The following is a 26,386-nucleotide window of genomic DNA, read 5'->3' on the forward strand; positions in this document are numbered from 1 at the left end:
AATTTTTGTTTTTATTTGTTTGTTTGGGGGAAGTGCATCGTCCAGAAATCAAACTCAGGCCTCTCACATGGCAGGTTAAAATTCTACCACTGAACTACTCTCGCACCCCCTAGAATACTCTTTTTAAATTTCTTCTTTATAGTTATTTCTTTTCTCATTCATAATATTATGGATTTATATATTTCCACTTTTTCTTGATTTGCTTTGTCAAAAGTACAAGTATGTTCTTAGTCTTTTCATTCTATGATCATGAATTGTCTGTGGTTTTTTATCTGCTCTGTTTTTCTTTGATCTCCTTTCTGTCTCCTCCTCTTCTGTCCTTGGCTCTAACCACCCCACCCCCCTCTATTCTATCCCCAAGTTATCTCATCCACTTCAGAAGGGTCAAAAAATGATGATGACTTCCAAATCTCTAGTCCAGATCACTTTTTTGAGGTCCAAACCTACATATATATTGTTCTTTTGACAATTCCTTTGATGTTTGGTGAGCTTATCAACTTCAATGTGTCCAAAGATGAATTCATGACTTTTCACTTGAGCCAGTTCTCTCCTTTCCCCATTTCTTCCACCTCATTCAGCCACATTCACACCATCCCAGATGTCAGCCCATAAACCTGAGGATCATTTCTGGACCTTCTTATCCCTTACCCTGCACATTCTGTCACTAAGTCCAGTAGATTCTGCCTCTGAAACTATTCAGTTCTCTGCATCTGCATGTTAATATCCTGTACCAAATCACCATCACATCTTGCCTGGACAATTACAGTGGACTCCATGCTTGTCTCCCACTCTTGCCCCTATAAAATCCATTCCCCACTTGGCATCCAGAATGAGCTTACTGAAATACGTATCTAATCCTATCACCCCTCTGCTTTAAACTTCCCAGTGGGATCTGTGCCCTAAGAACCAAATTTAAATGCTACGTCATAACCAAAGTACAAGGCTCTTACAATCTGGCCTTGCTACCCCCCGCTTCCCATCTCTTCTCATTCTTTCTGTTCACATCCCAGCCACCTCAGTCTTCCTTCAGTTCCTCTAAAATGTCACTCTCATTCCTTTTGTCCTCCTTGCTTTTGGTATTCCCACTCTGTCCACATCTTTGCAGGGCTGGCCCCTTGTCATTCTGGCCTTAGCTTTAAAGGTTTATGACACTCAGCGAGAACTTTGCTGACCACACAAGCAAAAGCAGCCTCTCCCCACTCCTCACTGTTCCATTGTCCTGTCACGCTATTTAGTTTCCTCATAATGCTCATCACTATCTGAAATTATATGGCAATTTATGTGTGTACTCGTTGGTTGTTTCTCTCCCTAACATATCAACTCCTTGCACACAGGGACCTTGTCTGTGCTTTTCATTTGTATCCTCACTGACAATAGCACCTGGTGCTAATAGGTGCTCAATAAAATGTGTCAAATGAAGATTACACACCAGTAAATCCCAAGCTTCCCTGATGTAGGCAGAGTTGGATGGTAAGATTCTGCAGATACAGATTTACATGCTGGCTCTCTGCCACTTACTAGATATGTCTCTTAAGTTGTCCGATCCTCAATTTCCTCATTTGAAGTATGTGAATATTAACAGTATTTACTGTACAGAACTGCTGTAAGGATTAAGTGCACGTAGCCCTAAGCATGCAGTACCATAACAAGCGTACAATCAAATCTGAATAAATAGCTGGCTAGTGTAAAGCAACATAAATAAACACTTAGGCAATTTGGTGTTCATCTTCGGCTGTCATGTTTCTATTGTCCTGTTTTTGATAGGAACAACTTGTGTGTTCTCATTAATATTGTATCTTAAAAGCCCAATCTGAGTCTCTAACATTTTCTGACCAGTTTCTACAACTGACCTCCTTTCCACTGACTTCCTTGGAGGCCTGTGAATAATAAATGCAAAAGCCTATTTTAATACTGCACATATCGAAAGGCACGGAGTAGCATCATCCATGCGCTTATCATCAAAACCCTGTGTGATGGGCATAGGTCGATAACCCTAAAGATTGGGAGAAAGATCAAAGGAGAAGGAATTATATAGAGAAGGTAGGGTTTAACAAATGAGTATGATGGCTGAATCATTATATTGATATTTCTTTTAGTCTCCAGTGTCTTGGAGCAGCTAGGAGTAAAAACCTAAAATTGTGGAATCATAATTCATATCAAACTCTGAAATCTGTTCTACAACTAATTGTTGCAATGTGCTTTGAAATTTATTGCTTGTTTGTATATGTTATTTTTCACAATAAAATAGTAAAGGAGGAGGCACACTTCCCAACTGAAACAAAAAACCCCTATTGTGAGCAAGTTAAAGACATAACTTCCATTATGGTAAAATACGCCCCTCTTTACAACACAAAATCCCTGGAACGATTCAATCTTTTATCATTTATTATTTTTATTTGGACAACATATATACATATGTACAAAATACCTACTGTCAGAATCCTCTTTTATAATTTCATTTGATTTACAAAAACAGGACAGCAAAATAACTTAGGTCACTAATACTGTACAAAAATAAAACTGATTAAACAGTTGTAAAGGTCAGTATCTTACAGTGTTACAGATCATTCATCTGTGGTGAAAGAACAACTCGACCTACCCAGAGTGATGAGTACTACGCTACGTCTATCGGCAAACTGACAACTAATCGGTTTCTGTAATTATAACTACCAAATATAATTCTCAAAAGAAGCATGATGTAGAGCTACACCTTAAAGCCGGAGCATCATTCCACAATGGTGAAGGACTTTCTTCTTCCCTAACCAAGGAGAGGAGTTATCTTAACTCTAAAACTATTAAATTTTCCAGAATATGACAACTACTTACAGTATTAGATAAAACAACTTTTCTTCCTTTTTAAACACCTGCAATAGTCTTTCAAAAATTCAGTTTGGTTAAAAAAGTAAACAAAAATTACTATCCTGCATTTGGATTTTCATAAGTTAAATCCATGGTCTTTTTAATATAAAAAGTAATTGCTTCATAGTTTTAGTGTTCAATGAACTCTAGTAGTCCTATTTGAACCATATCTTGATATAGTAAATCTAATTAGAATGCTGGTTCCTGTTTCGTGGCGTTTTAAAACAGGATTTATCACAAAGAATAAAAAGCCTTGAGTTTATACGTTATGTTACTATGACATATAAGAGAATATCAAATCTGTGTTTTTTTAACGACTTGAAAAGACAAGTAGCAACTTTTCGGGGAAGTAAATTGTGCATTTTTTTTTTTAAACAAGTTGCTGCATTTATATCCATTTCAGTGCTCAACAAAAGCCACATATAGATTTACTCCTGAAACTATAAAGATTGTCTTTCACTGACTTTGTTTTTCTTCGTATCTGTGAGGGAAAGATGAGTTTTTCCAAAGCTAGTGAGTTGCTAGGCAACCCCAAACTCTCACCCATTGACAGGCAGAGTGCAGAGTATCCTAAGCAGAGTCATCCCATGAGTTCAGTAAGAAATAGGCAGCCCACCTATCTCGTATGGAAGAACAGATGTCCTTAAAACTTATTTTGGACACAGAAATTAAAATTTGGTTTAAAATAAGCGTTTCAAAAATCTGAAACAGAGGTAGAAAGTGTTCTTTATTTTCCTGACATGTTTTCCCGTGAGAAAACACTTTCCTTTTTATCCCATGGACTGTTCCCAGTCCCTAATGTTTGCAGCTCTCTTTAGAGAACCACTAGTACAACTACACTGGTTTTTAAAAAAAAAAAAAAAAAATACCGTGCTAGTGATGGCTGTTGTACTGGAAGTCGGAGTGAGCCGTGGCTGGACCGTGCCCCCTCCACGAGCCCACGCTGCTTCTCAACTGGAAACGAGCATTTGTCAGGTGAAATAATGAGTTCACTTGTAGGTGACCCAAATTTACACAACACATTTTATAGCACGTGTATAAACTCGAGTACACCATAGCTCCCTGTTTTGAATATCAGATAAAATTGTCAGACAGCATAATTTCTGAAGGAAAAAAATGTAAACATTTCCCCCACGTCTGCTGCTGACTTCCCTCATTTGAGGTTTCTTCTGAACTATGAAAACTCAGTTCATTTTTCTGGCCATTATGTGGCCAAAAATTAAGTTTTCAGGTAAATGGCATATTATGGATGTAGTGGTTTAGGCCATTGTAGACACCTAGATACAAGATATAATAGTGGTGAGGCTCTGATGTAGGAAACACCGTGATGTGTTTTCGCTCGTACATGTTCCATTTGCCTACATTCTCCAAAAGGGACTTTTATGCAGAGTCTCCTCTGAAATTACTGTGGTATTTCCCACCAGCTTTCACTGCTTACAGGGGTATAGTTTTCTTTTTACATTTCGGCTCCCTTTTCCTTTTACATAACTCTTGCACCCTGTTAGTGGGAGTTTTGTAGGAACATAGGAGGGAGACCAACAAACTTTTCCTTTAAAAAATAAAAAGCTGTTTCCAGAGCTCATTCCTGTTATGCACCCATTCAAATAAAACCCAAAGGAGTATAAACCCTGTCCCCTAGTGGCGTTATGGTACAACAATATGATGTTAACTAAAAGGATAGGAAAATTTGGAAAAGTTAATAGAGTTAAAATTCTGTTTGTTCTCTTTTTTAAAAAACCCTACCCTCCTTCTCCTTCAGCATCTGCTGTGTGTATTCTGCCCTCACATCTCTGCCACAATTTCTTAGGGAAACGTGTGTACTATAAAATAAGCAGATTATAACGTGGTGCCAAACAGAATGTCTGCTTTTATCTTTAAAGCATGTATTTAACTTATTCATCCTCTGCATTAGAAAATAAAAGTGCAGCTTATGTTCAGAAAAGTACAATTCATACAAAGCAAGGTCTAAAAGTTCTGTACTTAGTGTAACCTTTCGAAGGTTTGTCTTGATTAGTATAAATTCAGACTCTGCATACCCATTGACTATAAGTGACTTTGTTTTCAAGTCTTTAGATGACAGGTCATGCTGGAGTAGATGTGCTCTTGCTTGCATAAAGACAGCTGTGCTATGGCGTTTGTATCTCAAAAGTTAAGGTGATTCAAGAGAGTGGTTTTTGCTAAGGAAACTGAAGCACACTTGTCATTACATCAATAGGTAAGAAAAAAGTTCTGAGACAGCAAGCATACGGGCCCAGAATCGCTGTGGGAGAACACAGGTCAACTCACCCAGTCAGACATATGTACATCAGTGTTGAATCTTTTACAATTCTACCCCAGCCTTGGCCTCGATCCCCTGCCCCCGCAACTCTCCGCCCCTCTCCTCTGCACCCCCGCTCCCGGAAGAAAAAAAAATAACAGTTAAAAAAAAAAAAAAAGCATTTGCCTTCCCTCCAGCAGTCAGAGACCCGTTGGGATCGTTGCCTCTGCAAGGGGACCAAGGGTGGACGTTGATCTTAGGCTACAATGTGCTTTTAAAAACAATGCAGGGAGAGGAAAATCAGAATATCGACCAAAGAGCAGTGACTTCCTGTGCTGTGAGTGCGCCTCCTCCGGGCTTAGTTTCCGCGTGTCCGTCTCCCGGGAGGAGTTTTGTCTGTGCGGGGTCCGGCCCTCCCTGACGGCCGTGGGTAGCACCTCACAAGGGGTTGGCCAGCGCCTTTTTCGAGCGCTTGATCATGCTGGGGTGGAACTCGGTGTGGCGCCGCGCGTGCTTGGTGAGGTGGTCGCTCCTCATGAAGCGCTTCTCGCACAGCGGGCAGCGGAACTGCTTCTCCCCGGTGTGGGTCCGGTAGTGGCGGGTCAGCTCGTCCGAGCGCGAGAACTTTTTAAGGCAGTCGGGCCACGTGCAGGGAAAGGGCCGTTCACCTACCAGAAGGGAATCAAGGCAGGATACTGGTTAGCGGAGGCTGCAAAGGAAAATTCCCAAGGTTGGTCATAACCAACAGGCCCTATGGCTCAAAGGACAAAGCCACTGCACAGGACATTTGCTGAGAATAAGCTTCTCTGAGCAAAGGAGCTGGGTATTTTGTACCCGTGGATGGATCCCTGCTTGGCCATTATTTTTTTTTTCTGGTTTGATTCAAAGTGGTTGTTGGTTTCATGAGTTCTCTCCGAGGAATCAAAAAACTTAGCTCCTAGATGAAATAAAACTAGAATTGCCAAGTTCTCAGAGACAGTAAGTAGAGGTTCCCAGGAGGAGGAGGGAATGGGGAGTCAGTGCTGAACTGGGAGGGAGTTTTCAGGGGTGATGAAAAAATTTATGATAATGGGTGGTGGTGGCAATAGCACGCTATTTGAATGTAATGAATGCCACTGAATTATCTGTGTGAAAGTACTTAAGAGTGGGAAATTTTATACTGTATTTATATTACCACACACACACACACACACAAAACAACCCTTTGCTAAATATCCAGACATCTCAGAAATGGAAGAGACCCAAGGCACCCATTCCCACTAACCTGGCACCTGGAACAGGCTCTCCTTTGCCCTCCTGAGGGTTATAGCCATCCAGCCTCTGTCTGAGTATAATGGCAGGGAGCTCTCTACCTGATAAGACAGCCTGGTTTGTTCTTGAGCGTTTGTCACAAACATTCTTATCAATGTGTAATCTGCCTTGCTGAGAAGTCCATATTTTAAGTCATATTGTCTTAACCCTAAACATGCATTTGTTCTCTCTGTCACAAACTAATCCTTAAACTATCTGAAGACTGCTATTAGGTCATCTTTCTCTAATCTTCTCCAGGCTAACCAATCTGAGTTTATACCATATTTCTCATAAAATGAGCACATTATTATAAAATAATAACATGCATTATCTCATTGAATTCTCATGGAACATCCCATGAGGTGGCCCCATTTTACAGATGAGGAAACAAACGCTAGGAGGAGGCTCTGATAATTACTTGTCAAGGTCACACAGCTACAAAGTGGTGAAACCATGAACTGACTCTATCACCTGGGCCCCAGTGCCCATGCTCTCAGCCACTCAGCTGTCCTGCCTCTTGTGGGTCATGAGCACTTGGCACTATTTTCAAATGCCTCCCCGTTCTGATTGCTTTTCTTGGTTTCACCCTATTGTCTTTGTGTCCTGCTGTGATCAGGTCAGCACCAGCACTGTGAGCCCCCTGCATCCCATGGATGGCAGGGGAAGACCCACGTCCACATCTGAGGAGCACAGGCACAGCTGAAAGGCAGAACAAACTTTTAAAAATGAATGTAGTTACGCATTCTCCTCTGCCAGCCCTCTACTCCCAGAGCCTTCCTGTCTGCTCCTCACACTTTTCTAACCATAGCCCAGTGCAGCTGCTTCCTAGGACTCAGGGCATACAGACTGCTCCTTTCCATCAGACTCTCCAGAAGCTCTTTTCGTAGATGTGAATGTTTTCTCACTCCTGTCCTCATCTCCCTGGAGCCCAGAAACAGACTTGCAGAGACTGGGAGCTGTCCAGTGTGGTGCTTCTGAGTCATCCAAAAATTATTCATTCTTTATCCCTCAGATTTTCCTTGCCTTTGCCAAAGAGATGCAGCAGTAACAACAACAAAAAACTCTTCCACCTTAGTGACAGTCTATACATAGGTGAAGTTTTATTTGCTGCTCTCTAACAAGAGCAATGATTATAATGTCCTATACATCTTACTTGTTCTTGTGGGAAACCCAACGTGGGCAAGACTAATCTGGACCAGCTGACTTGCTATATGCAAGTCTATTTATAAATTATCACTGAGCTCTGGGATGAAAAGCTACAGCAGAAAACAAAGCAGTAACAAACCGAGCCTACTCAAAGTGGATGAGAGCTAGGGTTAATGACATTTGGGAATATTCAAAGTCTACTGCAGGGAAGTCAAAAAGAAAAAGAAAAAAAAAGAGCTTCAAAATTTATGTATGGAAAAATTCAGCAATGACATGGAGTTGAAAAATAATTATTTTTTGCAACTACTGAATCAAACAGCATTTTTACTCACTTCAGCAGACCTTTTAGCAAAAGATGAAATACAGGTTGCCACAACTCAATAAGGCTGAGCTTTAACAAGAACAATGTCACATATGGCTTTTGTGCTATACATGCTACCAAGCAAATGCCCAAACTGTTAAAACTCTGTTGTGTTTATTCGACCTCCAGACCACTTATATTGACCGAAACCCTGCTTAGAAATTCCCAGATTACTGGAGAAGACTTCTGGACCATTCCAGAATTAGATGTGGCCAATTCTTTTCTAACCTAATGAAGTGTCTATGGAGGAAATGTACTTCTAAATATGTTAAAGATAAAATGAAGGATTGGAAGGGATGAGCCTGGCCCTGGTATTGTGGGATTGTGCCTTCTTGACCAAAAGAGGGAAAAGAAATGTGGCTAAGAGATTTCAAATAGAGTTGAGAGGTCATTCTGGAGGTTACTCTTATGCAAGCTTCAGCCAGACATTGCAGATAGCCACAGTCTGCCAAGCTGCTACCAACAGTATCCCTGAAAATCCTAAAGAATACCCAGGGCTCTATCTAAGACTCGATAGAACATTTACTTAGTTTCATGTTTTCAGAAACTTAAAACCTCCAGATTGTTCCTATGCCAGATAAGCCCTGAAACCCAGATGCACTAATTTCCTCAAGCACATCAACCATTTGCATCCCCTTATCCCATTATATCGACACCCCTTTCCATCATGAAGAAGTTGCCCAAATATCCTTGAAGATTGAGAGAATTATCAAGTGGGATGGAGAAGTTGTAACTGAGAAGTCAGAATTTAACAAGTGATTATGACTGCTGACTCATTATATAGATATTTCTTTTTCGTTTGTAATATATTAAAACAGCCAAAAGGAAATACCTGAAATAATACCTTTAACCCATATTACACTTTGAAGTGTGCTCTATACCTACAGTACTTTGAAATTTATCACTTTTCTGCATGTATATTTCACAATAAAAAAAATGTTTTTAAAAATGAAGGGTTGGAATTCATATAGTGATAAGTTATTTAAAGAAAAAGCCTCTGCCTTTTACTGGTGTGCATTTACTGATATGCATGAAAAGAGAAGCTCAGCTTCTCAGTGCTTGTTAGGACAGGTTTTCTTGGAGGAGCGGTTATGTGGTTTGGCTTACTCATGAGCACAGGTACTTGTTTCTTTCAAGTGAGTCACAACAGGAGGTGGTCAATTTATTTGAGTGGGTCTGTGTCTACTGTGGGGAAAAAAATGGGCCAGGAGACCACTCTGCTGTGTGCTAGGCCTGGAAAATAACTATGTTTAGGAAGCTGACTCCATAGAACCGCTAGTCATGAAGCCTGAATCAGCTGTACGTGCAGGAGTATTACTAAGCATTTATAAGTATGATCTACATATATTTCAAGTGCAGATTGAACAATCAGGATTATTCCCACTGAATTAGCTTTCAATACAGCTTAAGGCTCCACTCTCTTGCCTATTTCTCGTAGTGGTCATTTTGTGATCGTTCTCATTGCTTCTAATCCAGATGCTGCCAGCCACCTGGCATCCTTACCCCTGAAGTGTTTCACAGAGAGAAGACGGGATTCACTGCACCCAGAGCAAATCAGCACCAACAGCAGCCTCTGTTATACATGTATAACTTGTTTAATTCAAACTTACAGATTTCCAAGGTCTTAAACAGCTGCTTAAACATGAGCTGCTAGTGTAAAAGCCCTTTAATTCTGATCACTTTAATTCTGCATTACACACTTTTGGTCAATGAGCTACATTAGGTTAGCAAACTATGGACCAGAGACCAAATCTGGCCCATCACCTCCTGCCACCTGTTTTTCTAAGGTGCTAAGAATGGCTATTTCTATATTTGTTTTTTACTAAATGGTTGAAAAAAAATCAAAAGAATACTATTTCATGACCCATGAAAATTATATGAAAGCTCGCTGAATCCTGGTCTAAATCAGATTTGAACGTCAACTCGGTGTACACTGGAGCTTGTTATTTCAAATGTCCTCAGGAGCAAGACAGGTAATAAAAATGGGAGAAGTGGCCAGGTTTATCAGGTTATGGGTAGTGGCGGAACACGTGGCAAACTGGAGGCATTAAAGGCACTAAAAGGTATGCAAATCCAACACTTAATAAAATACTGTTTTATAAACAAACAAGTCTGTCTGCAGGCTGGTTTCTGCTTGTGGACCTAGTTTGCAACCCTTTGAAATCATCCACCTCTTCAACCCAGCAGAAAGTTTGCATACAACCTCCCACGGGATACATTTCAGCATGTTGCTTAATGACAGACACATAATAAAGTACCATTCAGGAATGGAAACATATTTTACTTCTAAGAAAGTATAGAATGGGGAAGGAAACAGAATCTAAAGGCTGCATGGGACCATAAGATGATTTGCAGAGGAGGAAAAAAGAGGCCCAGAGAGGTTGAGACTGGCCCTGCATCCCACAGCCCAGAGGAAACCAGGCCTTTCCTTTCAGCTCAGCGCTGAGCCCCGAAGAATGGTCAGCATTCTTCATACCGAATAAATCATCTCACAAAGAAACTATCAATTAAGGAATCTTTAAACCTGCCTTTCGTTATCAGAGAGTTACATCCTTCTGGGAGAAAAATAAAACACATGTACCAGTGTTTTATTTCTGGTCTTCTCAGGAAAACACACCCAGAGGCAGTGACACAATAAACTCTGCCTTACTGAAGCAGAGCTGTTAACAGCACAAGTTTCTCTGAGTTCTCATTATTTATATACCACTCCTCTCCCCTTTCAGCAACAAACTAAGCACCTCTTGCTGATATGCTCAGCTCAGAATATAAAATAAACTTGATCCAAAAGGCTACCGAACACTGTGCCGAATGTGCAGAAGACTTTCTTTGCAGAGACTGATCTGGCTTCCAGAAGCCTCCTGGGTCTGAAGGAGGTTCAGGAGAAGTAGAATGGCGCCTGCACGCTATGTACCTGCCTACTTAAGCAGGAGTAACATCCTCACTGCTTCCAAAAGGAAGCCTCCATTCTCTACCTGGTGATTGGCTGACCATGGCAAGGGAAGTTTATTCTCCTTGGTAACATCCTCAAGTGAATGTTGGGTGAGTTCTACACACAGGAGGTAACCGAGGAATGAAGTACTCAGCAAGCCTGTGGCTTTGCTCATGGGACACACCCAGCCCTTCTCCAGGGTGTCTGCGTTCAAACCCTGGCCTGCGTCAGAAAGCCCTATGCTCCTATGTGGTTCTTATATTCTAGAGATGGGCCTGTAAAGGTATAATCTTCAATGAGGCAGAAGGTTAAAAAAACAAAATCTAAAGCTCCACTGCTTCTAGCAAAAGGAAATCCTTCCAATAAAAACAAATCTAAGGGAACCAGGCTGCCTTTTCAGGACCGAACAGTACAAGTGCTAATTAAGAATTATTGCTTCTTGCAGATGTACAAAATCAAGGCTTCTACTTGAGAAAAATACAGTGTTCTTTGTTTAAAAAAAAAAAAGCAACTAGGAGCCCATAGATAAAAGGATAATTTGATATTAGAAAATCATATTGATATTATTCCCCATTTCAAGAGGCTCACACACACATACAATCTTGCTTTGATAGATGCAAAATTGTATTTGCTAAGATTCAACATCCATCCCTAATGAAAGCTTGTAAGAAAACAGAGGAGCAATTCCAAAACGGGATAAAAATATAGATCTGAAACCTTCTATAGTTCAATAGTAAATAAAGGTAACATTCCTGCTTCCTCCTAAAGTCAAGCTCAAGGTATGAGTGAACACCTACCCCCATCACCATAGCTGTTTAACATTGCTTAAGAAATGCTGAGCGAATGAGATAACAAAATAGGAAGCAAATGATGGGAAGGAGGAGGTGAAATACTTGCAGTTGATATAACCTTCTGTTTGGAAAACAATAACTGAAAGACTAATATAAATTGAAAAGTGCATCCATAGTTATAAAATAAAAAATATGACAAAAGGTTAACTATAATACAAAACAAGGACCACAAAACCCCCACAGGCATGCAAATCAAAATGAGCAGCCCAATTTAATAAAAGCAAGCAGAGATGCAAATAAGCAATTTATCAGAGATGAACTACCACTGAACAATAAATATGTGAAAACATATTCAATCTCACAAGTAATGTGAACATGACAATGAAAACATCAATGAAATATCAGGCTGGTGAAAATGTTAAAAATCTGTGCACACCTGCGACTGGTGGAGGCATGAGGAGCCTGTCCTGCACGGGTGGGACAATATGGCAATGTATCCTTCTAGGACTTAATTCTTTAAATAATCAGATAGGACCACAAAAATATACTGTATTGGAACACCAGCATTGTTTATAGGAGCTAATAGTTGCTAAAAACTTAAATGTCCAATAAAAAAGAAGTAAATTATAGTGTATCCATGCAATGGAATAATATGCACCTGGTAGGGATGTATTATTTAATGAAATGGAAAGAGGTCTGTAGTACACGGCTCAGTGAAAAGAACAGCTTATGATAATACTGTGGGAATATCTAACAGAAAAAAATCCTGTTAGAATATACACAAAACATGAACAGTGATTATCTACAGGTGAGGGAATAAAGAGACCTTCCACTTCTTGCTGTAATGTTTTTCCCTGTATTTTCAGATTTTAACAAGAGTACACAATTCTCTTTTACTGAGACAAAGAACAAAAGTTACTTTTGTATTTTAAAAAAGGGTTACAAGGAAAACAATGACTGTATCGGAGTTTAAACTTTTCCACAAACGTGTTGATCAAGAATACATTCCACAGTGAGGAGACCTACTTTCTACTGAGGAATTACTGGAACACTTCAGGTTTCTAAGACCAAAGAAAGGTCAAGAGTCATTCCGTTTCCTTCTCCAACAACTCATTATAAAGTAAGAAACTTCCTGAACATTTACTCTTTCTCATTTCTCCTCCACGCCCTTCTCTCCCGCTTTCCCCATACGTGAAGGACAATCCAAGAACACAGACAAACCCTCCTTCAGAGGCTGAGTGGTATAAACAGTAACGCTGGGTTTGCCCAAAAGAGGAGCATCCTTTTCAGGAAGCAGGGGGAAGTACAAGTGTGAAGACGTACAAAGACTAGTCTAATAAATACTCTTCCTGAATGAGGTGAGCACGTGTCCACACAGACCTGCCCCCACTCCAGGCCTAAGATCCCGCTGTCCATTAACTTCCGGTCACATTCTCACGGGGAAGGCACAGTGGAGTTGGAACTACTAAATTGTTTTTGTTCTCCAGAACCATAAGGACCCAAGCCTGGGCCCTGCCACCGCGCCCCACCCCATCCCCTCTCCAGTTTGAGAACCAGTCACTGCCCACAGCCGCCTACATGACCAGGACAGAGGTTAAAGGTCAAAGAATATAAAACTCCCGTTCCCAAGTCACCTCTCACGGAATTCTGCTGAACCTCCCAGCTGTAACCAAATCACGCGAGAGTTCCTTGTAACAAAATCTCTCGAGACTCTGCTGAACCTTATAAGCCACCCCCACCCCCTTAACACTCGCCCTCTCCTTTGTGCCAGTGCCGGCTTCTGTTTCTCAACTGGCCGCCATTGGGAAGAATTTTCTCCTGTTCCTAAGTGCTTAATTAAAACTCATGGGTAATTTTCTGCCTGGCGCGTTCTTTGGTCTTGGGGCTGTGCTGAACTGGAACAAGAGCCCTCCAGCGCAGAAACACAAATGTATATGACAGAGGGGGCGTGTGCAGGACACCCTTGGGTGCAGAGACTTCTATATTTTCCCACACCAACGGTTCCAGTTAATATTGGATCCAGAAAACAAGAAACACAATGCTTCCTGTTTGCCAGAAATATTGCTACACAGGTAGCCGAAAGAATAAAAATGCTTGGTAGGCTTTGAAAGAATAATCTTGCCTGAATGCCGTGCCACCCTATTACCATTTGCTCCTGAGCTGTCAACGACTCCTAGTCATTTGGTTTCCTTTTATATTTTATTTGTTGATATAACAGAGACACTACAGAACCTGGATGTGAGATTTTACTTCTTGGTCACTGTTTTTTTTTTTTTTTCTGTGGAAAGTGGCTTGTCCAGTCCTTTAGGTTCCAAAATGGGAAGTGGGTGTGTGTGTATCTGGAACATCTGTGAGGTAGCACTTCCTCATTTAGGAAGCAAGCCTGTCCCCAGAGTGCCTGCTTGTCCCCAACCTCAACTGATCTGTGCTGGGACCTCAGAACTAACCATGGCAGACAACAGAGTATGGTACTTCTTGATGTCTCAGCTACACTGGCCCCTATCTCAGTAGCTGTAAAAGCACCCGAGGCAAAATACAGACCTTCATATATTTTTACCACAATGAAGGGCTGCCTGCCCCTTGATGTGGTTGGATAAAAGATAACACTTAAATCAGTCACCAAATTTAGAGCGGGATGAGATCTTAGCGATCCTCCAGAGGGCCAGAGAGGTGAAATGGCCTCCCCAAAGCCACACAACCTCTGCAGGGGCTAGGGACAGGCCAGACCAGCCAGTGTGGGTCAGCATCCTTCCTGCCGTCCCCAGCTCCATTGCCTCTGTCCAGCTATTTGTGGGGAAAGATAAATAATCTAGTAGGTACTAAACTCTGAACCAAAAATAATGTTTAATGGTAAAACTTTCCCAAGCACATTGATTCTTTGAATCTTTGCATTTTTGGTGATTTTAACAAGCATCGCATTTAAACCTGTCATGCTCCAGGGAAAGCTCAGAGGGCGGATGACTTGCCCAGGTCACTGTGATGGGATTAGGGCTGGTTTTCTAATTCCTCCTTTAGTTTCATGCACAGAACAAGATTAGATGTTAAAAACAGCCAAAGCCTTACTAAATTTTTCAAATACCCTTACTCCCAGGCTCTTCTTTCCACATACATTGCCCCAGGGAATAGCAACAGTTTAGAACAAATGAGTTGCTAATAGAATTTTTTTAATGTAAAGCAGACCTAAAGAGCCAATCTACAAGCCTCAACTCTTTGGATTTGCCAGAGCTTCCCAAGATAAACTGGAGTTTAGGGTTTAGACATAGATTTCCCAGGGTCTTTTTTTGGCGATAGCTTGGGAAGTCCCAGAGGACAGTCCACTGTTGCTTGGCTTCCCAAGGGTGAGGAAATTGCACACAGGTCAGGGCTTCTCAGGAGTTGGGTAGCTATGGATGAGAGAGGGGGTCAGAGTGTAAGACCTTGGGACAGCCTCCCAGACTCCCATTCTTCCTGCTAACAGTGGGGAGAGGGGCTGTGCCTTTCTGAGTCCATAAACAGGCAGTTGGGAGAGCCTTGGGAAGACTAAGTCACAGGTACAAGAACCCACACCTTCAGCTGAGGTCATCTTTAGCAGAGGATGACAGCACATGAGGATACACATCCAAACGAAGTGGTACGCCCAGTGGAGACCACCAAGGTCAAAGGATAGCACGCCCATGATGCCAAGACCCTGTGCCCATCAAATTGTGGATCACTTTCAGGAAAAAGAAAGGGAAAGGGTGAGAACCCTGATTTTGCAAATTTACCCTAAAGAGAATAAAGTTTAATACAATGACTGAGACACCTTGAATGGCCAAGATAAAAGCTTTCCACCACCAGCAGAGGTCTTGAGAGTTCAGTTGATTTTGGTTTTGGACAGTTAACCTCTTTGCATACCCAAGGTCTGTGACAGTGAAATTCTTATCCAAAGCACAGAGTTGCTTTACGAGAGCCACTGACACTTTCGGCATCTTTTAAACAAACAGAAGGGTAACTATGCCATTTGTACAGTAAATAAAATTATATGTAGCATCCTGCAGCTTCCAGGACTGGGGACAACTACTGTCCAGAGAGCTGAAGCCTCTGCCTCAGAAAAGGCAGTGGGCAAAGAAGGAAAATACAGGAGATGACACTGAAGCCTGATTCACAGTACATGCCTCTTCACCTGCCACCTAGGATGTGGTATTCAGGGTGATTCACAGCGACTAGTGATGCTACCCCAGCATGTGTTTCTAGCATTTTCCCTCTGACTCAACCTCTGCACACTGTTGGTACCAGAGTGAGGCTGCTAGGAACAGCCCTCCTACTCACATACACCACACCACATGGCCATCATCAAATAGTCTCCCAGGCATTAAGTTCTCTATCTCCTGGGATGGAGAGCGAGCCACTAATTCAGAGGGCCTGGTGTTCATCAATGAAGGCCATAAACAACCTCAGGTCTGAGCTGCCCAACCTTTATGAAACAGACCCACAGATTACCTCCCACTTCTCAGAGGAGGAATATACAGCTGTCCTCCAGCCGGCCTTCCTGGGCAAGATTTCGCAATTTGGTAGCAAACAGGGCATTGAGAAGAAATGACTCAGGGTGGAGGGAAACAGAGCTCGTGCTCTTAATATACTGGGAACCCTGGCTTCAGTGGAATAGTGCTCACCAGACAAGCATTTTGTGGTTGGCCATGGGTATGAAAAAGAGAAAACGGCAGCTGTTGTTGGTTGTTGGTCTGCTTACTTTCATTAAAGCTGAAATACTGTAGAATTATGTTAGCATAGGGATTTAAGTAATTTTTAAACGTGTTTATGTACGTTATTTTTAAGCTCTAATTTTTGCCTCTTACAATTTGTTATGATGTTTTTGTTGGGCATTATGCAAACTGAATAGATTTCTGAATCCCAATGGGAACCGCTATAGAAACAACTCATTATTGCATAGATTAGACCTTTATAGGTTAGCATCTAGGGTAACACATGTTCACATAAACACAGTAAATTTCTCTGGGCATTAAATTGGATGGGTGATTGAAATTAAGACCAAATGAATGGCACTACTGACCACACTGCCATTGACACTTGTTCCATGCAAGGCTTTTGGGATTGGCTTCTGGAGTACCCACTGAGGGAAGCCCAGGGCCATATGCCTGAGCTAATGTGAAATAATCTATTTTCCACAAAGACCTTTCTGTATGTGCACTTAGGGCCTATCTTTCCGGCTGAATACTATACTACAGATGGTTGAGAATCCTTCCCCTTCAACCAGGAGAGAAAAAGTCATACTGCTTTGTCTCTCATTTTGCTAAACTCTGCTCCTGGAAAATCCTGTTTCTAGTTATAACTGGGCTAAGTGAATAGCTATTGGTTTTGCCTGCCTGACATTCATTCCCTCTTCTGAGTAATAAATAGCACATCCTGAATTTCCTTTTGGAAATCACCTCTTCCCCACTGAGTCTGTGTAATCCCAGAGGGTGGGGGTGGGGGGCTGATCTGGCATTCCCAGCCCTAGGGGTTGTATATGACCCAGTCACGCCACAGTGATGGATTTCAAGGATAGGCACATGAGTCAAGCCCAGTCGTGGAGCTTCAAGCCTAGCACTTTTATTGGAAGGGGAAACTGTCTTTCTACTGAGCTTGCTGAATTGGCAGGGTGTGAGTCTAGAAATGCTGGCAGCCATCTTATCACCATTTAGAGAAAGCTTATCCTAAGCAAAAGACAGCAAAGCTGAGCCATGGAAAGGTGCATATTCCTGGTGCCACTGACTATCTGAAACTACAGCTACCTATAGTTATAAGTTTTTGTAACTTGACCAACAAAATTCCATTTTTTATTAAGCCAATCCACATTTTGATTCTGTTGCTTTCAAGCAAGAGTCAGATACAGATATAAAACAAGGGTCCTATTCAATTATTAAAAAGCAGCTTCTTCCCAGTGCCTGCCCATGCAAAAAAAAAAGCAGCTTCTGAATAAACTATGGAAAATACAGGGTTATTATAGTCAGAGTCCAAGATTTCTGCAGACACGTCTACCAAGTACACGAAAACCAACGACAAGCCAGAGTTAGAACAACACAAGGGGTCCAGGTTAATAACCACTCAATGCACAGCTCCAAGCACCTAGAAACATACTGGGAAAATTTCAGTGTAACCCTGGTCTAGGTTAACTCCAAGTCTGAGTCCTCCCATAATCTAGGGAGATTATAGTACCTTCCTATCCATAAGATTGCTGAGTTTAAATGTAACCATGTATATAAACCATTTGTTTTGTACCTGGCATATAATAAACGCTTGATGTCATTATCATCTTTATTATACACAAAACTCACAGTGGCTGCTATCAGCATCTAACACAGCTCTCTGGATTGTAAATCACTCACTATTATTTAAATCAATAATAAATAAATATTATTTAAGTCAATAAGACACTTGTTTTAATTTGGAATTCTAAATGAAAATTCTAGAAATCTTGAGGGTTTCTGGGCAACACAATGTAAACTATTTATTTTAATTTTAATACTCAGCTTATGGGGATGTGTTAAATGCTTTTACCTACCTCATCTGAATTAAGTCTCAGAACAACTCCTTGAGAATAATTACACAGCTCTATTTTACAGATGAGAAAACTCATCTGAGGCTCAGAGGTTAAATACTGCCTGAATCTTTCATAATAAAAGAGTGATAGAGGTAGGTTTCAAATCCAGGTCTGAAGGACCCCAAAGCTGGTGCTCTAACCACTCCACTGTACTGCCTCTCTGCCGAAGGCTCTCCTGGAGGCACCTCTCCCATTCAGACACCTTAGAATGGACTATTCTCCTTACTGTGTAATTAGGTTGGTGGGACCTTATTTTTTTTGATTGCCTCTACCTCATCGAAGCTAACTCCCTGTAGGAGATGGTGAAAAACTTTTCCCCCCTTCTCTCTCTTTGAACGAAAGACAACCTGTAATATTCCTCCCAATTTAAAAATGTCCCTAACTCTCAGGCAGGGTTTCTAGGCTTTTACTCATTGCCTGCCCCATTAAGTTCCCACTTTGGTTCAAATGAGGTCCTCTGGGAGGCACTCACTACCCTAATGATGGATGCTGGGCTGGGATAAAGATGCTCAAACTCATTTTAATGTAAAACCCCACTGCCTGTACTACAAAACGCATCATTCATTTTGCATAGCCTAGGCTCCCATCTCTTTATTTTAATCTATTTAAATAAGATTGCCCCTTCTTTAAAGGGGTCACTTTGACCAAACTGACCAGGCAGGGATCAATTCCATTCTACTGCTCAAATTTGTGATCATTCTCAATTTTATTAAAAAAAAAAAAAAAAAAAAGTCAAAGGCCCTAGGGCTCTGGGCTTAGATGGAGAACTCACTGGTTTTTGCAGCTCTAGAACCTTTAGATTTCACATCCCGATTTTTCAGTTCTCTTTTGAGACTTCAAAGTCTAACCATACCTCATGACAGACTGGAATTAAAATGGAGGTCTGCAGCTACACCATCGCACACCCAGCAGTTAGCCTGAATGGAAATGAATGCCTTACAAGACTGGGCCATGAAAAATGGATGCACCTTCATTCCCTTAGCAGGGGATGCATTCTCTATAAATAATAATGTTAGTCCTGTCCTTTTTGCAGAGAATACTTGAGGCCTGGATAAGGCAAGTGTTTTCTCTTGGCCTTAATGCATCAAAAAGACATTAAAAGTCTAAGGAGGGATCCAGGAAGGGAGGAGTAGGAAACCTCCCAAGACCTCTGCCTTGGGCTATCCAAGCCTCAGGGGCTGCTGCTCCACCTCTGCCCTTTCACTGGTTAATTGGAAGCAGTTCTTCCGGCCAAGGTTTAAAAAAAAAAAAAAAAAATCAGAGATTGACCTACCCTGGAGACTAGGGATAAGAATGTGCATTGAAAGAATTTGAAATGAAGGAGGATCTTGCGAGCACCCACATGGGCCCAGCTTGAAGGCAGGGGCCTCAGCACTTTATTCCATCTTGCCCACCACCCATTAGACCACCCAGTACTCTCACTATGCTGCTGAGGAACCCGCGGCCCTGGAAGATGACATGATTTGCCTGGACTGGGGGCGGAGAGCCTGCTTTTCAACCCTTAGCTTCAAATTCCTAAGTCCCCCAAAATGTATAAACAGAATGCTCCCCATCTATCTGACAAGAGGGGGGAGCATGCACTTTTTTACAGACAAAATGATGGATGTGGTGACCTCCCAAGGTCACATCCAACCTCCTGATTCTATTCTTTGGAAACTAACAACTGCTGCCACCGAGTGCTCCGAGATAGACCTGGGCCTGTGACTAAGTTCCCAACAAAAAGTGGGGTGGAGCAAGGGCCGGGACCGTGCAAAGACCACTGCAGAGGATCTCATTTCTTTCCCTTTTAAACCATCTGTGGGGTTTTTTTTTTCTCTTCTTTTCCTTTTGCCCCTCCTTTTTTGCGTGTGTTGCATAGAAACAGAAAGTGCCTTTGTACCAATTACTAGGCACCAATTTACGCTTTTCAGTGGGCGCTGGGCTTGCTGGAGAAACATTAGGATAAGGAGGGAGGGGTCACGTGCGGGGGAGGACTACAGCAGCGGAGCCTGAGAACAGTCGTGGGGGTGGGGGGTTTGGGGGAGATGGGAGGAAAGATTTGGAAGTCAAGATTTAGCAAACATTACAAAACTGGTTGTTGTCTTCTTTTTTTCTTTAATCAAGACGATTTATGATCAAAAGGCTTTCCGAAATCAAACTGATGGGCTAGGAAACAAGCTCCAGTCGGGGCAGGTCAGGTTGTTTTAGGGGCTCCAGAAAGAGTGAATACTGGGAAATAATCTGCCCACTTTTCTTCTCAATGAACTTATTAAGGAAGACCATTGTCGGCCACTTTCCCAATGTCATATGATGTTTCTCCCTGGGAAGTTCAATCTGGGAGTTTCCCACAGACGAGGCAGAAAGACTAGCTCATTCTGCAATGACTAGTCTATAAACATAAACAAATGAGACAGGAATGTAAATCTGACCCTTCTGTTCAGAGTGGGAGAATTCACTTCCCTCAGGTTACATCTTTGTGCCTGAAGGTAACAGGGTGTTACAATCAAAACAACACCATATTTACGCTGGTATCTCCCTCCTCCAGCCCACCCTCCACTTGCATCCTTCTCCTCTTTCCTTACCATCTACGGATTTGAGAAGAAAATCAAGGGAAGCAATGTTCTTACTCTGTAATTATACTCCACTTTTATTTTCTGTGGTGAAACAGTAATCCTGCCAGCAGCAGAAGCTTCTCTAAGGCAAACCCACCTTGTCTTTGCTAGGACAGGTACACAGGAGTATGGGAGGTAGGGGTGGGGTGGGGCAGCAACTAGTCCTTCCTACCTCCTGCAGTAGGAAGAACTGTGTACAGGTTCCTCTACAGCCTCCATCCCCAGGATGTGTTTCAGTACTGAGTTGGGGCTGCAACAGCAGCCTGAGCCATCTTTCCTTGGACTCTAGGGAATTTTAGCCTGTTTGAAACCCAGAAGCAAATCCTGTAGGCAATCCTTGCAACCCATAGAAAACCATCTTTCCCTACAGCTAGAAGCCATCTGTAGTCCTTTGCTATCATCTCCAATGTCCTTTGCTATCATCTCTAGGCATGGGACTATGCCTAGACATTCTCAATTGGGGGTGGGGGTGGGGGCAGAGGCATTACATCACTCCCAAGGGGGCAAAAATTGGTTCCTGGCAGGTGAAAAAAGTCCTAGCTATTACAATGGTTTGCGGCCTTCAAAGGGGCATACTATACAAACTATACACAGTAGATAAGCTATATGGTACATATGTGGTATTGAAATGTCACGAGGGGAAGGCTATTATGAAAGAAGTATTTTAAAAGTATCCTTAGGGGAGAGATAATGAAATATAGGTAGAGAAACAATTATCTGTACAAGTCCCACTCAGGCTTAGTTGCATCTATATACGGTGAAATATGACAGGTTATAAACTTCATTCCCCATCACTTTGGGGAGCCCTCTAGAAAGATGAATGGGGCAAAGAATGTCCTCAAGGATCAAGGCACAAGGCTTCCATTCTACCCAGAAAGCAACAGAAAAAGGACTGTCCAGAGACCACTTCTGAGCTAAATGCCCCTAGTCTGGACCTGCACCAAAGTAAGATGCTGTTCCCCAACCCCTGCCTCTCTGCTAATGGAGGTGGGTCCCTTCTCACACATGCCTCTGATGGCATTAGACTCTCCTGAACCAAAGAGTGGACTTTTTTTGCAGTAAAGAAAGGAGTGGAGGAGTGAGGGAGAAGATTACAATAGGCACAGCCTGGACTTGGCACCTATATAAGCAAAATTTTAAAACTTTTTCAAGCCTCCAAGAAAGTACATCCTCACCTGAGTTAGCAGTGGTTCATGACGGACATTCCCAGAGAGACTGAAAAACCTGTTTCCCTTATTGGAAGATTCCTTCCAGTTCAGAGGCTACCCAGGTCCCTTCCATCCTAAGTATCCCAGAGAAATGTTCAAGCAGAAAAAAAGGAGAAACAGTAGCAGATCTTGGGGTTTTTGTAGTTCTTCCCTCTCCTTGTTTTTCACAAAATTCCTTCTAGCCTATTAAAAACTGTTTAATTTTTTTCTTTGGAACCTGAGATTGATGAGTGGGATTTAGGTCTTTCTGAATTTCAGGATCCAGTAACCACTGCTATCAAACTCAACCAACTCACTGTTACCAAGTGAGGACAGCTGACTTTAGCGCCTCAAAAAGAAAGCAAATTGCAACTGGCTTAAATTTTCTATCACCCATTTATCTACCTAGCCTGACTCTACATCAGCCTGTTCTGATGACTTCTGCTCTAGAATTAGAATGCAGTTATTTCCTCACCCATAGGATACATCTCCCTCCAATATGCATATACTCTATGTGAGGGTGCATCCCCAAAAGTCAGGAAACAGAGTATAGACTTAAGGTTAGTTACGTTTTCAAATAACATGCCTGCTGTTGTCAGGTGAAGTACTCTAATGGGTCTGACTGTGAATCTGAAAAAGTACAGTAAATACACTATATAGAAAGGTCTGGAAATGGGGAAAAGAATGAATTTGTTGCACTTTTTTTCCAGATTAACAATTGGACCCTTGCTTAAAATTTAGAGGTACTCTACCTAAAAAGATGCCAGAGGTTGAAGAAAACCAAACTGAGCATATTATTTGGAAACGTAAACTAACATACTGCTTAAAAATAAATTTACCCTATGTTTCCTAAGTTTGGGCACACTCTGTATATTACTCACAAAGATCTAGCATTTATATAGAATCCTTTTAGACGCTTTATATATGTTACTTCTGCACACTAATCTATGAGTTCAGCGAGAGTACTCCCAGTTCATAGATTAAGAAACTGCGGCTGAAAAAAGTAGAGGTTGCTAAGTGCCACCAGTGACCACATAAATAAAATGAGGGATTTGACCCCACACAAAGAAGGATCAGTTCATGTCAATTGTTGCTAGGCCAAAATTCAGACCCAGTATTGCCACATCTTTCCATTTTTCCAGAGAAGACAGAAATTTGGATTTGTACCAAAATACTCTTGTTTTTAGATGTTGGTAACTAGTTAAGTTTTTATAAACCCTATGTTGGCCAAGCCAAAGAAATTTGCAAAGCAAATTCAGCAGACCCCTAGTTTGCAAACTCTGAGTTAAAGTCACTTGTATAACTAGGCAAATCAGAGCCTAGCTCAGTCTGTCTCAGAAGTGTCTTTTCTCTCAGGACATTATACAAGTAACTGCACTGAATGAAATGAAATTTTGTATAAATGAACCAGTCTATAAGGCCACTAGTTCTATAGAAGTGGCAGCTGTAGAAAGTTGTATAAGGAAGGGAACAAGGAGCAAGTGGGATTCTCCTGTAGCACTGAGCAAGGGGGCGGGGCTGGGGTATCAGCTCTCAGAATGCAGGCTATCTCGGTGCACCTTCTGTATTTATCACCAGCAAAACTAAAATCAGGAAGCTCCTAACCTCGTCCTCCCAAAAGGAATCTAACTTGAAGCTGCATGTGAAACTTCCAAATGCATGAGCCCTCCTGCAAGACTCTTAATTACAGTATCCTTAAAACATACTTCCTGTAATAGGAGTGCACTTATGGCAATATTTACAAGGGCCAAAATCTTTACTGCACCCCTCTACTAGGATTATAGAGTCCCAAAACATAAATGACATGTGCAATCATCACCATATTGCTAGTTTCAAAACACTGACTGCAGCATTTCAAATGAGATTAACATTTCACTTCAGTTTCCACTCTTGACTGTGTAAAGGATTCTCCTGAAACAGCTGAGCCTACTTGCCTTATGGAGAATTAAAGAGCAGCACGCATGCACGCACACAAAAGCAGCCATTTATATAAATGCCTGAGAAAATCACTCAGCCGTATGGCCCAGAAGGCTGGAAAATCCTCTTCCCCAGCCGGACAGACTTGGGAGACTCACGTGGAGGCACTGCAGGCCTCCCCAACTGCACGACTGGGCAGCTCCCTGAAGGAGAAAGTGCCTTTGCTCAAGGTGGCAGTGGGTGTCGATAGGAACTGAAGTCAGGGAACATGGCTGACGGCGCCAGGCCCGCCCAACAGCTGTTGGTGAGTAACACCCTGGGGCTAATGTACCCCGACCTCACCCGGGAGAGCCACATAAAAGGTCATATCCCCCAGTTCAAATACAACTCTTCCAACATCCCTACAGATGCAAACTTGGAAATGTACTGTTTTATGGCATCATAGATGACAACCCCAAACAGAACCTGATTTTGCATTCACCTTGGGGGACAATCAGTTTTATTCCTGTGCCAGCAGCCACCTTTGCAAGAAAGGCCCTCTAAAGGAAATAAAATATGACGTGCCCTTTTTCTTAAAAAAAAAAAGGGGGGGAGGGGACTAAAAAAACAACTATCTTTTAAAATCACCAACGAAGGGCCTCATCTTTAAAAGTATCAAACAATTACACCTGGAAACGACTATACTTTTGCAAGTAACTCTACCAACAACCTCTTAAACATGATGTAATGGGACAAAGAAAAAAAGCAGTTGCTGCATGACGGAGCCCTGTTCTACCTTATCAGAATGGCAGTTGTAAAAGAGCCCTTCTAAAGATGAAACCGCAGGTCCCAGCACGAAAGCTTTCCAACTTTTTCTGTATACGTTAGACAGAACCAACAGAATTGGCTGCCCAAGGTCTCCGTAAGTCTCCAAAGCCCATTTTATACTGCAGATGGAAGCCACGTTGATCTGGCCAGCCCGGCCTTTTGCCGTCGCTGAGCTCGCCTGTGCCGCCCGCATCCAGCACATCCCCACATTCATTACCGAACCTCGACCTCCGGCAAGGACCACACCTCCCCGCGCTCAATGCTCTCTCCAAGGGTGCAGGGTGCGACCTAAATCACCCCGAAAAATATCAGCTCTGAAACCTCACCTCTTGGGAAGGCTACCTAGTTGGTGGGTGAAGTTAACCTACCAACCATTACTTGATGAAACGCCTCTGATGCCTGAAACAGTGTTATTTTAAACTTAACTCTCTGGGGACTCTTGGCCAAATTTAAAACCACCTTGGCAAGCTCTGAAAAGTAGTCATCCCTAAAGAGTTCTGTATAAGGGATGTCGCTTCCCCCCAGGCATCGGCCACCTCGCTGCAAAACCGTAAGGAAATTAAATAGACGCCATCTGACTGCCCTGCTGCAAACGTTTTCCCAGGTGGGGTGGCCCCACAACCGCGGGGTGATGGAGTCCTGGGGGCGCGGTGGGGCAGGGAAGGGGAGGGGAGGGGCGGACACCACTCCCGGTGAAACCCCGCACGCAGGCTGGCACCCAGCACTCTGCCCGCCAGTTTAGTGCTCTCCGTTGCTTCTAGAGGCTGGGTATAATTAAGGACGAGTGAGCTTTCTGCAGCTACATGGTTAAACCATTTAAAGAGTTAAATGGCTTCTCATCCCAGATATTTGCGCCCTTTAGGCCCAGTGTGGTGTCCTTAACGCCCAGGAACACTGCCCGGCCAAAGGTTTACCCCAGAGCTCGGTGGGAAAGGGAGACGCCGCTAACCTGTATGCACTCTGTAATGGGCTTTGAGATGGGAGGATTTTCCATAGACTTTCCCACAGCCACTGTAGGGGCACTTGTGCCTCTTTTCGGAGGCGTGTTTCCCCTTCGCAGCCACTCCAGGGTGGAGGAGGGAGAGCGGGCTGGGCGCGCTGCCAGGATCCTGTCTTTCCTCGGGGCTGTGGGAAGGACTCGACCCAGATTCGGTGGTCACGTCGCTGTCGGATCCTATATCCTCATCCGGACTCTCCAGACTGTCGCTGCACACCGAGGGGGTCTGGATGGGTCGGTACTTGTTCAGGTCCAACAAGCTCTTGGCGATGGTGACCAGCGTGCAGTAATCCTTCCAGGTGTCCCCCGGGTCACCGTGCTCCTTGGTCACCTCGCGCTCAGGTAGTCGCAGCCGCTCGGCGTCCGGAGCGCCCCCATGCTCCGGCACCGCAGCGCGGTTGGAAATGGAAACCAGACACTGGGCAGCCACGAAGTCCATGTAGGCGGCAGCGGACATGGTGCGGGCGACAGCGAGCCAGGCGGCGCGGCCAAACTTCGCTGTGGCTGCGGAGGTTCGGCTGGTCCTGCCCTCGCCGCGGACGCCGAGCGCGGCGCGGCGGCCAAGGGGGCGGGGGCGCGGGGCGCTTCCGACTCGCAGGAGCGCCGAGGCGACCTCAGCCCCTCATCTTTACGTAACCGGCAGCGCCTCCGCACGCAGCATCCACCGCCCCGGGCTCCGCCGCGCTGCCGGCTCT

At 43.0% G+C, this 26,386-nt stretch overlaps 1 protein-coding gene across 1 annotated transcript; it reads right to left on the bottom strand.

Annotated features, from left to right (window-relative positions):
* Positions 1-3,710: 3,710 nt before the first annotated feature.
* Positions 3,711-26,236, bottom strand: KLF9 (KLF transcription factor 9). Its single transcript, XM_077148415.1, has 2 exons — positions 25,644-26,236; positions 3,711-5,784 (listed from the first exon to the last, which is right to left on the bottom strand). Exons 1-2 carry the CDS (start codon positions 26,146-26,148, stop codon positions 5,555-5,557), a joined length of 735 nt encoding a protein of 244 aa, XP_077004530.1. The 5' UTR covers positions 26,149-26,236; the 3' UTR covers positions 3,711-5,554.
* Between the last annotated feature and the right edge of the window lie 150 nt (positions 26,237-26,386).

The sequence above is a fragment of the Tamandua tetradactyla genome, chromosome 2, assembly GCF_023851605.1.
Source record: "Tamandua tetradactyla isolate mTamTet1 chromosome 2, mTamTet1.pri, whole genome shotgun sequence".
NCBI lineage: Eukaryota > Metazoa > Chordata > Mammalia > Pilosa > Myrmecophagidae > Tamandua > Tamandua tetradactyla.